Below are 13305 nucleotides of genomic sequence, written 5' to 3'. Positions count from 1 at the left end.
GAATCACAATCCTGGAATTGTTTGGGTTGGAAGGGACCTGAAAGGTCACCAAGATCCAACCCAACTTCTCAGGCAGGGACACCTCCCACTGCATCAGGTCACTCAAGGCCCCATCCAACCTGGCCTTGAAATTCACCTCTCATCCACCTCTACTTCCTTCTCTTTTCTTGTAAAAAGTCTATTTATCCAAACATCTATTTATCTCTCTCTGTGGAGAGAGAGTTTGCAGCTGAAAGCACCACACATTCAGATGCAGCCCAGGGAATAAGGCAGCTGAATGTTTGCTCTTCACTGGTTTTTACAAATCCCCCCTGTTCATGAACAGGCTGCTGATGGGAGTCTGAGTAAAGAAAAAGAGGAGGAAACCTGCTCAGTCTCCCCCCCAGAAAGAGGTTTCTAACTGGGACTAGTGAAGAGAATTTGATGTTGTCCTTCCTCAGGGGAAGGAGAGCTGGGGAACAGGGTGGGGATTCCCAAACCCCCTTGGCTCTGCTGAGTTCAAGATGTTACCCAGGAGAAGTCACAGTGAAAAGCCCAGGAAATGACAACATGGTAACATTTTACCCCAGTGTTCTCACAGGATGGCTGAGGTGGGAAAGGAGCTCAGAGCTCATCTCCTCCAAGCTCCCTGCCATGCCCAGGGACACCTCTCATCCAGACAAGGATGCTCCAAGCCTCATCCAACCTGGCCTTGAACACCTCCAGGGAGGGGGCAGCCACAGCTTCTCTGGGCAATCTGTTCCAGAGTCTCAGCACCCTCCTGCTGAAGAACTTCTTCCTCAGCTCCAGCCTCAACCTCTTCTCCTGCACTTTCAAACCATTTCCCCTTCTCCTCTTGCTGGGCACTCTTGGGAAAAGTCCCTCTGCAGCCTTCCTGGAGGTTCCCTTCAGGAATGGGAAGGCAGCTCTGAGGTCCCCATGGAGTCTTCTCTTCTCCAGGCTGAACAATCCCAGCTCCCTCAGCCTCTCCTCCCAGCAGAGCTGCTCCAGCCCCTGGAGCATCTTTGTCACCTTCCTCCTTATCTCAGGCATTTAAGTTAAATCTAAAAAGTCATCTTCAGCATTGAAATTAGGTAGAAAACACTTCCTAGAAGAAACTGCTAGAGATGATGAGTATTTCCCTCTTCTCCAAAGGCTGAAGACATGAACTAAGAACCTGTAAACACCCTTGAAGCAGTGCCTCACTCACCAGATCTATATTTTGCATGACATCCTGGAAGGAAGGGTGGGTCCGAAACTGCTCAAACAGTTCCCGCTTGTAGAGCAGAGCGTAGACCAGGTTGGGGTTGTGGTGGAGAGAGTTGGTCAAGCAGGAGTTGATGATCTCCAACATCATTCGGATCACTTCCTCGATGACATTCAGGTCCTGAGCCTTTAAGAAAGGAACAAAAGGTCAGAGTGCCCTTTCCCATTGTGAAAAATAAAATAAATCAGGTAATAAAAGAGTGCACGGGGAATAAGGACTTAACGGGGCTGTGAGCTGGTTAATATCTCACCAGTGAGGAAATCTGGAATGCCTGGATCTGGAAAAAGATCTGGTTCCTCTTGTAAGAACCCAAATTTGAACTGAAAGGCAATGCAATCAGTCTCAGAGCTTGATCCTCTCACCAGGAGCAAGGCAAAAAGGATTGCTCCTTATTACAAGACACCAAGGGTCTGGAGCAAGTCCAGATGATGATGAAATATTGAAATTTAGAAGGGCAACCAAGCTGGGGAAAGGTCTGGAAAACAAATCCTATGAGGAGAAGCTGAGGGAATTGGGAATGTTGAGTTTGGAGAAGGCTGAGAGGAGCCCTCATGGCTCTGCACAACTCCCTCCAAGGAGGTTGCAGGGAGGTGGGTGCTGGGCTCTGCTCTCAAGTGCACAGTGCCAGGAGCAGAGGCAATGGGCTGAAGCTGCACCAGGGGAGGTTTAGCCCAGCTCTGAGGATGAATTTCCTGCCTGAGAGAGCAGTCAGGTGTAGGAATGGGCTGCCCAGGGAGGTGGTGGAGTCCCCAGCCCTGAGGGATTGGAAAGCCATGTGGGTGAGGCACTGCAGGACGTGCTCCAGTGGGTGACACAGATATTGATACACATATTTTACTTATTTTGGGGATGTTGACAGCTGGATGTGGTGATCTTAAAGGTCTTCTCCAACCACAAGAGTTCTGTGATTCTCTAAAACCCTGAGCACCAACCAACAAAATCAGAAGCCCAAGCCTCACGTGGACCCTTTGCTACATGGGAGAAGCCTTTTTCATTCCTTGATCCTTTAAGCCCTCTTGGGTGAAAAAAGTCCATCAGTGGTGCCCAGAAAAGCCATTTTATTGGCATAGTTGAGCTTTCTGGAGACTGCACAGCCTCTGTCCCTTGGTTTCACATCATCTCCACAAGCCAGATGGACCTATAGTTACTGAATACAGCAAAGCTTTGTTCAGCAGAAGCTCATATCTCTCTTGGTGAGATGAGAAAGAAAGATATAAAAGTATGTTCCTATTTTTTTCCTGAACAATTTGATATCTTAACTGGTTAGCTTCACTTCCCTGGGATCCCAGATGTCTCCCAGGTTTTAGAATTGGACATGCTCCAGTGGTCATGGTGATGCAGATAGTGATAAATAAACTATTTATTTTATAGAGGGGGAGTGCTGGTTGACAGTTGGATGTGCTGATCTTAGAGGTCTTCTCCAACCATGATAATTCTCTGATTAAAATATTGTAACCACCCCAAATCACTATGGGTTGAAGTCAACTTTGCCTTTTCAATACTTCCTACTCTAAGTAAAAACACTTCAGAATAAATTTCATTTACTATGGGTTTTGTTCAGGCCCTGTTTGGGGAGGAGAGATAGGGACAGAGAGAGAAAAATAATCAGAAAAATAAAGAGCTGCTTGTGACAGAAAAAAGCAAAGACAGGAGAAGGAAAATTGTTTGAGATCCCATCACACCTTGAGTCTGACATCATTCTCTAGACTCAGCCCTTGGCTTTTGTGTGTGTGCATATTTTTGGCATTGAATACTTGTAATAAAGGAAGAAAATAAGAAATCTGCTTTTGTAGTGCTCTATAACACTCAAGATAAATTTGTGGAGCTTTTCACCTTCTTAATGCCTTTGAGAAAGCACTCCTGAGGATTTTGACACTCCAACTTTCTAAGCTGAACAAGGCAGCACAAGAACCTTCTGGATTCCTCTCCCTGGGATATCCAGATATCCCAGAGGGCTGCCTGTCCTCCCTTGGGACAGAGGTAAAAAAGGCAAATCTCCTTTGGTCTTCTCATTAGGTGTCTCCACCACATCCAAAGTCGGGTTGTGAGGTTTTACAGAGCTGGCAAGAAGGTGAATCAGAGCAAACCAGCTGGAGTTTTTCAGCTCAGTACAAAGACTGAAACCACTGGCATTTGCTTTTCACCAAAAAGTCATTTTCTGAGTTATCATGAGGCACATGAACCCTTCCTAACAGGCGTGTACTTGTGACAGAGTTTTTTTTGGGGGGGCTGTCAATCAATTTCTACACAGTGGAGTTGTTTTCTGTTCTAAAGAACCATCACTTGTCAGACACATACTCTTACCAAGGCAGGAACCTGGCACTACCCTGGTGAGCCCCATCTAAAGAGCACAATTTGCTACCACTTTGCTCTGGCTACTTTTACTGGAAAGCAAAGATGCTTTTCTTCTACAAGAAAGCTGGGGAAGGGCTTTTGGTAAGGGATGGGATGAAGGGGAATGGTTTTAAGCTGAAAAAGGGGAGATTGAGATGAGAGCTGAGGAAGAAATTGTTGAATTTGAGGGTGCTGAGCCCCTGTGCCAGGTTTCCCAGAGAAGCTGTGGCTGCCCCATCCCTGGCAGTGTCTCAGGTCAGGTTGGATGGGGCTTGGAGCAACCTGGGCTGGTGGGAGGTGTCCCTGCACATGGATAAAGGCTGGAACTGGATGAACTTTAAGGTCCTTTCCAACCCAAACCATCCCATGATTTTATGATTCCCTGACCCTACTCCTCCATCTCTTCCATGCTGCTGAGGAGCATGGAGAAGGGAGCACCCATCCTCACCCTTAACCACATTCATTGGATTCTCCCCATTGCTTGTCTCCTGCACATCCAGAGGAGATTTAGATGACAAAAACCTTTGGGAATTCCTCTTTGAAGACCAATATTTGGTGCACACACTCCAACAAACATCCAGAAAAAGAAACATCCAGACCTGGCTGACATATGGAGTGGCACATGCTGCTCAACTTGGATTTAATGCAGGATATGGTATGTTGTGGGGGTTTTTAAAACCCTAATGTCACCTTTTAAAATGTCACCTTAGGGTCATGCTTGGCAGTGCTGGGTTTCATGCTGGACTTGATCTGAAGGAGTTTTTCCAACCAAAAGGATTTTGTGATTCTAATCCAATGGAACAGAATGCTGTAGCCACTATCTTAAAATATAGAAAATATTACTTGGCAGAAACATTATGGATTCAAGTGAGATCTTTCCAGTTACCAGAAAAGTAGCAACCACACAATTAATTGCTTTACAAAATATCAATTCTTTTTAATAAAACCAGCTCACCTTAAAACCTGGGCAGTGCACAGATAGTTTAAATAGAAAGTGCTGCTAAACACCTCCAAACATGTTTTTTCAAGAAAAAAGCTGCTACTGGTCAGCTTCAAACAATTAAAAGTTAACAGAGGTAATTTCTTAGGAATTATTTTAAAAGTTTTTAAAAGCTGATGGTCAGAACCAACCATCTGTTGGGTTTTTTTCTTGCTTTTCTTCCAGCTACAGCTTTCTAGGTGAAGAACCTGGGACCCAGATGAAGAAAGCCAGGAGGCACAGTGAAGATTTTCACCCATACCAGAGCAGATAACAAAAATTCTAAGAAGAGTGAGCTCCATCAAAGAAGTGGGACAGAATCCCAGCCTTGCATGTATGTTATCCCAAGAGAACAAATGCTCAGTGATGAAATAATCAGTGATGAAAGCATTTGTAAAAAAAAAAAAAAAAAAAAAAAAAACAGGAAAAAACAAGCAGAAAGCCAAGGATGGTGTTTGGATGAGACAATGGAGCAACACTGTAAGAGCTGATAAAACACCACCCAAACTGGAACTGGATGAGCCTTAAGGTCCCGTCCAACCCAAACCATTCTATGAATGTCATATATTTTATTTTTTTTTTACTGAATTGGCTGTTACATGATGTTGGGGGTGAGGTAGGAAAGTTTCAATCCATTAAATAGGACAGTTAAGAGGAGTTCCAAATAATGGGGTTTTCCTATTGCTTGAAGTTGACAAATTCAGAAATTGAAAAGTATGAGTATTTACAAAAGAGGTCTCAGAGAATAGCAACATACCAGCTCTCCCCTTCCTTTTTTTTCCTTTTTTTTTTTTTGTTTATGCCCACAGAAATAATTGATAATCCTAGGTAATTTTTTTTTTTTTTATAATCTTAGGAGACAGAAACCTCCTTGTCAGGATTAAACATGGCAGGTTTTTTGCAAAGATTTTCATTTTTGAGGCAAAAAGCCAGCTGTTTGGTCAGATTCCAGTTGCACAAGGACCAATGTTGGCAATAAGAGCCACAAGTGATGCAAATGCAGTCCTGGGTAGCCTGGGTTTATTTATTTTTATTTTTTTTTTAAAGAAAAAGGAACAAACAAGTGATAAAGTCAGAGAAAAGAGAATGGGAACAAGCCAAGAGGATGCAGAGGAAAACACTATGAGCACAGGAATGAGAACATTATCTGGAGACAAATAATTGGAGTTTGATAAACACTAACAAGGGACACACAGATGTGCAAAGAAAGCCAAGGAAAACGCCAGGCAGAGCTGGATGTCCCCAGCTCTGGCCATCCCAGAATAATCTTCCTTTTCTTACTGCAATAGAACTAATAATTACACCCTCCTGGGCAATTCCAGGTGGTTCAACAGTGCTGGAAAGACACTGATGTGTAAAAACCAATGAAAATTATATGGATTATAAAATATCAGCATAGCCAAGCAGCCAAAACACCAAACCCTGGGTGTGTGCTCCTTACAGAAATATTTACTCAAAAAAAAAGATAAAGCAGATGTATCACTGGCAGTGACCTCAGTGCTGCCAAAAACCTGCTCAATTTATGTGACCCATCTTTTCTCATTGAAAAATTCCAAGGGTTCATCCTTTGAATTTATTTCAGCCTAAAATTAATTTTTATTTTTATAATAATAGAGAACTGCTTAAAAAAGTTGTGTTCTAAAGGAAAGCAAAGCTCCAGCCTCCAGTTCTTAGGAGGCAAAAAGGGAGGCATGACCACGTGGCAACTTTGCTTAATTAACCCTCATGGCTTCTAATGTCCAATAAAAACAAAACAAAAAAAAAGGATTTTACTTTCTGTTTTCTTTCCTCCTCTTGCTGTGGAAAATAAAAGTAATCTGCAAACCCCAATTTTAGTCACTTATGATGTTATGAAGAGAGGTTTTCAAGCAAGAGTGGATATGAGGCTGTCTCTCAGGATGAAACAAGCTCTTCAGAGACAGTAAGAGATTTTTTGAAGACTTCTGGTAATCTCCCTGAGGCCATTTCCTCCATAATTGCAGCCTGAGGTCTCAGCAGCTCCACAGTCACTTCAGCTGCCACATGAGAAGTGTCCTCACCACAGGGCTCCTGTCCCCAAGCTGCCTCTGAGCTGCACAGAAGCTTGGCTCAGCTTTCCACAGAATCATGGAATGGTTTGGGTTGGAAAACACCCTGAAGATCATCAGGTCCAACCCTTAACCCAGCCCTGCCAAGGCCACCACTGCCCCATGGCCCTCAGCACCACATCTCCAGGGCTTGGAAATCCCTCCAGGAATGATGGGGACTCCAGCCCTGCCCTGGGCAGCCTGGGCCAGGCCCTGACAACCCTTGCCAGGGAGAAATTCTTCCCAAGCTCCAATCTAAACCTCCAGCTCAATTCCTCTTCTCCCATCCCTTCTTCCTTGGGAGCAGAGCCCGACCCCCCCTGGCTCCAACCTCCTCTCAGGGGCTTGCAGAGAGCCAGAAGCTCTCCCCTCAGCCTCCTTTGCTCCAGGATCAACACCCCCAGCTCCCTCAGCTGCTCCTCACAACTTCTCCAGAACCTTCTCCTTCTGCTCCAGACCCTTCCCCAGCTCTGTTGCCCTGACACAAGCCAGGATGCTGGTGGCCTTCTTGGCCACCTGGGCACCCCCTGGCTCCTGTTCAGCTGAATCAACCAATACCCCCAGCTCCTTTCCCTCTGGGCACTTCCCAGCCCCAAGCCTGGAGCATTGCCTGGGGCTGGGGTCACCCAAGTGCAGGACCCAACACTTGGCCTGGCTGAACCTCAATGGGGCTCAGCCCATGGATCCAGCCTGGCCAGATCCCTCTCCACCTCTCCCACCTCCAGCCTGGGCCAGGGTCTCAGCACCTTCATTATAAAACACTTCTTTAAGTCCCTCACCTCTTGTTCTGTCCCTCCTAAAAAGTTGGTCCTCATAATAGGTAAAACCCTTTGAAAACATCATAAAGTGGTTTGAGTTGTTGTCCTTACCACTTCTTCAAACTCAGTCACTGACAGAAGCAGCATCATTTATCCCACTCAGATGGGCCTGAAAAACCCTCAGAACTTGGTTCTGCTCCCTCCTGTTGAATCAAGTGCAAATAGGGAGCAGATGAGAAGCAGCCTTTTGAGAGCTGAGAGCAGGCAACCCAACTAAATGGAAGAACTTTTAGATTAAAAGTTGTTTTTACTACATTCCATCTTATTTTTCAAATGCATTCCCCTGGACCCTGCAGCAATTCTGATAAAGCCACAAGATAATGACCACTGCTCTGCTTCCTGCCAAATTATGGGGAAGCACACAGCAGCTGTAGCCTGAACACCAAAAAAAAAAAAAGTTTTAACAGAGATTTGGAAACCCCAGAACTCACAGAAAGTAATTCTAGAGGTTTAAGTACTACAAGTACCAGTTCCAAAATGAACTATAAGCAAGAAATGACATTTTCTCCAATGCTGAAGAAAAAACACTCTTGATAGAAAGACATAAAAACTGCATTCTTCAACTCATTTTCCTGAAATATTTATCAAATCTCATCTCTTCTGGGACAAAACTTCATTTTGTGCAGCCTGGTTCATCAAGTGCAGCAGTGGATGAGTGATCACCATGTCTGAAAGACAGAGAAGCACTTGGGGATCTTGTACCTCCATCCTGGAGCCAGTCAAGTGTTCCTCACCAAAATCCTGGAAGCAATTATGACTGTTGAATAATAAATTAAGCAAAGTTTTCTAATGGATTTGAATTAGCAGAGTCCACCTCAAGGTAAAGTGGTGAATTCCTTGTAGAAAAATAATGTTCAATTCCAGAAAAATTCCATGAAAATTCAATTTTTCTCATTCCATTTTTCTGCCTCTCACTTCTTAGAACCATCCTGGTTGGAAAGGAGCTGCAAGTTTCACTCATCAAAATCTAAAAGATTAGGGTGGGAATGGGAAAACTTGTCATTATTTGTTCAGATTTGTCATTATTAGTCCAGACTTTTTTTTTTTTCCAGCAGACCTGGTGTAGTGGGAGGTATCCCTGGCCATACAAGAGGGTTGGACCTGGATGATCTTTATGATCCCTTCCAACCCAAACCATTCTATGATTCTATGATAATATGTTGTTTGTTTTTTTTTTTCTCTGCCTTGAGTAAGCATCTGATTTATTTGCAACTTGAAAGCCCCTTTTTTTAGGAGCTGCAACATCCATTCTCTTGTCAAGTTTCTCTGGAGGGAAGAGAGGTACTGGAGATTTTGATTCCTATTGCAACAAAAACATTCCATCTACCCTGTAGTGTTATATCCATCTTTTTTTCTTTCCAGTTGGATGGTTGGGTTTTGTTATTAGCAAACACTTTCTTTTTGGTCAAGTGTTTGGGGCCAGCCTGGAGTGGAACAGCCTCTGCAAATGTGGTGCCAGCTTGGTATCAAGAAAAATGCAGCAGAACATCTTGAGCAAGATGTCATCTCTTCCTGTAGCAGCCCATGGCTCACTCAGCTTGGGCTCAAGCACAAATATGTCCAAGAACAGGTCTGGAAAAAGCCCATCCCATTCCAATACCATATCTGAAGGGTAATAAAAGAAAAAAAAAAAAAAATCCCTTCCCTCTTCTCTGCTTTGTTTCAGAGCAGTGCAAGCAATGGCAGAAATCTCCCAGTGGTGTTGGGGGGAAGAATAAAGGAGGATTAAATAATGAGAATAAATTTTGAGTGTTTTTTCTGTTCTGAATGTTTTAAAAGAAAATTCCCTGGAATGGCTTTAGGTTTGCTGTGTGGAGACTCTGAGTATTGGCTTCAGGGTTTGGAAATTTCCCCCTTGAAAAACAAAATAGCTTAAAAAACCCAGGTAAATAAGAGCTTTTATGCATTAATCCAAAATTTCTTGAAAATGAAACCCTCAAAAGCCAGACAGCAGACTGAAAGCACAGGTTTCCCCTCATCCCAATGCCAATGTGTTGAGATACAATTTAATTACAAGTTCTTGTAACTACCATCACACAGAGCCATTTAACCATCCTGTTCCTCATGGCACATTAAAAATTGGTAAAATTAAAAATTTTGGGGCTACTGTTCCTGTAATGAACTGATTGTGGGGAAGAATGCCTATTTCCAAAACTTAGTGTAGGTCATGTGTGATGTGTTCCTCTAATTTGCTTATAAACTACAAAGAAATGGGAAAATAAAGAGAAATTGATGGTTACATATAAGGGAAATACAAATTCCCTTTTCCAGTTATGCTGCTGAAAACATCAGGGTGACTTTAAAGAATAAACATGAAAAACAGAAATAATTCTGAATTTCTATTTCTTCTAAACATCCTCTATATTCACCAAGATTTCACAAAGACGAATCCACCACTGTCACCAGGGATAAACCAAATTTAAATCCTATATTTTATGGTTTTTTAATGCTGCTTTCCAGACCAGGTGAAGGGAAAATCAAGTTTTCAATAAGTGGCTTATTTTGTTCCATGGGATTTTTCTTATGGGTGGCAGGAGAGGCCTCAGGGTACATTTGGTGCTTAATTTAAAATATCTCCAGGGATGGGGACTCCAGCCCTGCCCTGGGCAGCCTGGGCCAGGCCCTGACAACCCTTGCCAGGGAGAAATTTTTCCAAATCATAGATAAGTTGCAAAGAGAGAATTTAAAAGTCTCTGTTACTCTCCTTCTTCTATTACTATTATCCTATCTGTATCATAAAATCAATATAAATGGATTGATTTTAAAAAAAAACCAACAACTAAAAGAGTTTCAAAACATCCCTGTTTAGCCCCTAAGCTTTCCTGTAAATATGAAGAGAAGTTGGCATCAAAAAGTTCTCACATTTCACCAATCCCTCATCTTGAATGATTCCAAACCATCAAAGATTCACATTAAAGATTTAGTACCCAGAAGGGCCTGGCACAGGACTCCTTGTGCATCCCTTTCCTTTGCTTTATATGGCTGGGAGTTTCAAACAAAGAATTAGTGAGATGTTTCTAACAAGTGGTCGAATATTTCTTGTTTTGCAGCATAACATCTTTCAATCAAAACCAAATCAGCTTCAAGAGCTCAGTACTGTTAATTTCTTTCATCCAAACACTTCCACAGAGGATTCTGCCCCTCTGCTCTGCTGAGACCCCCCCTGGGGTGCTGGGTCCAGTTCTGGAGTCCCCAACCCCAGAAGGACACAGAGCTCCTGGAAGGTGTCCAGAGCAGAGCCACTCAAATGCTCAGAGGGCTGAGCACCTCCCTGGGAAGCCAGGCTGAGGGATTGGGGTTGTTCAGCCTGGAGAAGAGGAGGCTCCCAGGTGAGCTCAGAGCAACCTTCCAATATCTGAAGGGGCTCCAAGAAAGCTGGGGGAGGGCTTTGGACACGGGGGGGTAGGGAGAGGAGAAGGGAAATGGGTTAAAACTTGGAGAGAAAGGGGAGATTGAGGTTGGAGCTGAGGAGGAAATTGTTGAATTTGAGGGTGCTGAGCCCCTGTGCCAGGTTTCCCAGAGAAGCTGTGGCTGCCCCATCCCTGGCAGTGTCTCAGGTCAGGTTGGATGGGGCTTGGAGCAACCTGGGTTGATTGTATTAAAAAATAAAAAAAATTATTAATCCCTCTGACCCAAATATTCTATGGAGCCAGGCTGAGAGAGTTGGGGTTGTTCAGGCTGGAGAAGAGAAGGCTGCAGGGAGACCTTAGAGCACCTTCCAGTGCCTGAAGGGAACCTCCAGGAAAGCTGGGGAGGGACTGGGGACAAGGGCAGGGAGGGATGGGATCAGGGGGAATGGTTTTAAAGCTGAAAGAGGAGATTGAAGTGAGATTTTAGGAAGAAATTCTTTGTTGTGAGGGTGCTGAGCCCCTGTGCCAGGTTTCCCAGAGAAGCTGTGGCTGCCCCATCCCTGGCAGTGTCTCAGGTCAGGTTGGATGGGGCTTGGAGCAACCTGGGCTGGTGGGAGGTGTCCCTGCCCATGGAAAGGGGGTGGGAATGGAGGAGCTTGAAGGTCCCTTCCAACCCAAACCATTCCATGATGTTATGACCTTCAGTGGTGAGACTGGGCAGTGCTGGGTTAATGGCTGAACTTTATGATCTTCAGGGTATTTTCCAATCAAACAATTCTATCTTGAGCTAAATTCTCTTTAAAGGACACTCATTTAAGTGGGCTTTTAAAAACAAACATCTTCTGAGTACAAAAATGCAAACAAATGTCATCATTTACACCCCTTAATGCAAAAACGACAATGTCCTGAACCCACACAACTATTAAAGGAGGGAAATACCTCAAATACTACGATGTTCATGTTTGGTTTTCTTAAAATGTGTGTAACAACCAAAATCAAAGGACCTCAGTAGGTGTTTGTACTGCTAATTCCAAATGTTCTTCCCACTTCTTTAATTTTGTTCTCAAATCTCACAAATCCAAAGAACAGAAGGTTTTTTATAAGATGAAAATAGCATAGGAACTTATCTGAATGATCAGAAAAATGCTGCTGCAACAAGAAATACTATTTCCAGAAAAAGAGGAATTTTCATCCTGATTTTCCCAAATCCTGAGGATTTTTATGTGAAATGAGGCTTCCTGCCATCAAGGTACCACCAACACAAGACAGCAATGAAACTTTTGTGGAGCTCCTCGATGATGAAAAAAATTCTTCTTCAAGAAAAAGATTCTTGATTCTTCTTGATTCTTTTCAATACATTTGCCCAGAAATCCTTTAACCACAAGCAATTATTAAAGACACCTCTGTAAGTCCTTCCCACTAATAAATGCAAATTTAAAGAGGTCCAACTTTATCAATGTCTTTACCACAGAATTTTAGGATAGTTTGTTCTTTCGGTTGAATTTACGCAGCTTTTTTTTTTTTTTTCTTTCTTTTTTCTTTTTTTTTTGAGAAAGAGAAGGACTGATAGAAGTGAAGAATTTGGCTCTCAATAGAAAAACTTGCTTTAAATTTGGGTTAGGTGGGTTATTTCTGTCTATTCTGAAATTGCTGTTTTTTAAAGGAGACAAAAATAGGGGGTTTAGGTAGGAGTGATATTCTTTAAACTAAAATATAATTCATCTGAAGGAGGGCATGACTAATATTTAGAAAATGTATTTATAGGCTTCTGGCTCAATGCAAGGGTGGAGACAGGGATACCCAAGAAGAACCTGGCTTGGCAGATGTCACTTCTGCCCCTCTGGGACCCCCCCCTGGGGTGCTGGGTCCAGTTCTGGAGTCCCCAACCCCAGAAGGACACAGAGCTCCTGGAAGGTGTCCAGAGCAGAGCCACTCAAATGCTCAGAGGGCTGAGCACCTCCCTGGGAAGCCAGGCTGAGGGATTGGGGTTGTTCAGCCTGGAGAAGAGGAGGCTCCCAGGTGAGCTCAGAGCAACCTTCCAATATCTGAAAGGGCTCCAAGAAAGCTGGGGGAGGGCTTTGGACACGGGGGGGTGGGGAGAGGAGAAGGGAAATGGGTTAAAACTTGGAGAGAAAGGGGAGATTGAGGTTGGAGCTGAGGAGGAAATTGTTGAATTTGAGGGTGCTGAGCCCCTGTGCCAGGTTTCCCAGAGAAGCTGTGGCTGCCCCATCCCTGGCAGTGTCTCAGGTCAGGTTGGATGGGGCTTGGAGCAACCTGGGCTGGTGGGAGGTGTCCCTGCCCATGGAAAGGGGGTGGGAATGGAGGAGCTTTAAGATCCCTTCCAACTCTCTTCCCACTAACTCTGGCAGGGCTGACCAGGATTTTTGGAAGTTTTGATGTCATTCCTACACAAGGAAGGGGAAGGGAAAGGGGGAGGGGAAAGAGAAAGGGAAAGGGCAAGGGCAAGGGCAAGGGAAGTGAAGGAAACTGGAAAGAGGGACTATTGATGAAA

At 43.9% G+C, this 13305-nt stretch overlaps 1 protein-coding gene across 3 annotated transcripts in view; it reads right to left on the bottom strand.

Annotated features, from left to right (window-relative positions):
- Positions 1-13305, bottom strand: part of DYM (dymeclin) — a 164898-nt gene that overhangs the window by 39605 nt on the left and 111988 nt on the right. For all 3 annotated transcript variants that reach the window (XM_071731262.1, XM_071731264.1, XM_071731263.1), the window contains one exon: positions 1190-1372. In XM_071731262.1, the coding sequence (XP_071587363.1) occupies positions 1190-1372 (183 nt within the window). The remainder of the gene's footprint in view (positions 1-1189; positions 1373-13305) is intronic.

This window comes from Heliangelus exortis, chromosome Z (genome assembly GCF_036169615.1).
Source record: "Heliangelus exortis chromosome Z, bHelExo1.hap1, whole genome shotgun sequence".
Classification (NCBI taxonomy): domain Eukaryota; kingdom Metazoa; phylum Chordata; class Aves; order Apodiformes; family Trochilidae; genus Heliangelus; species Heliangelus exortis.
The sequence above is the reverse complement of the archived record's forward strand: the minus strand, read 5'-3'. Positions and strand labels throughout refer to the sequence as shown.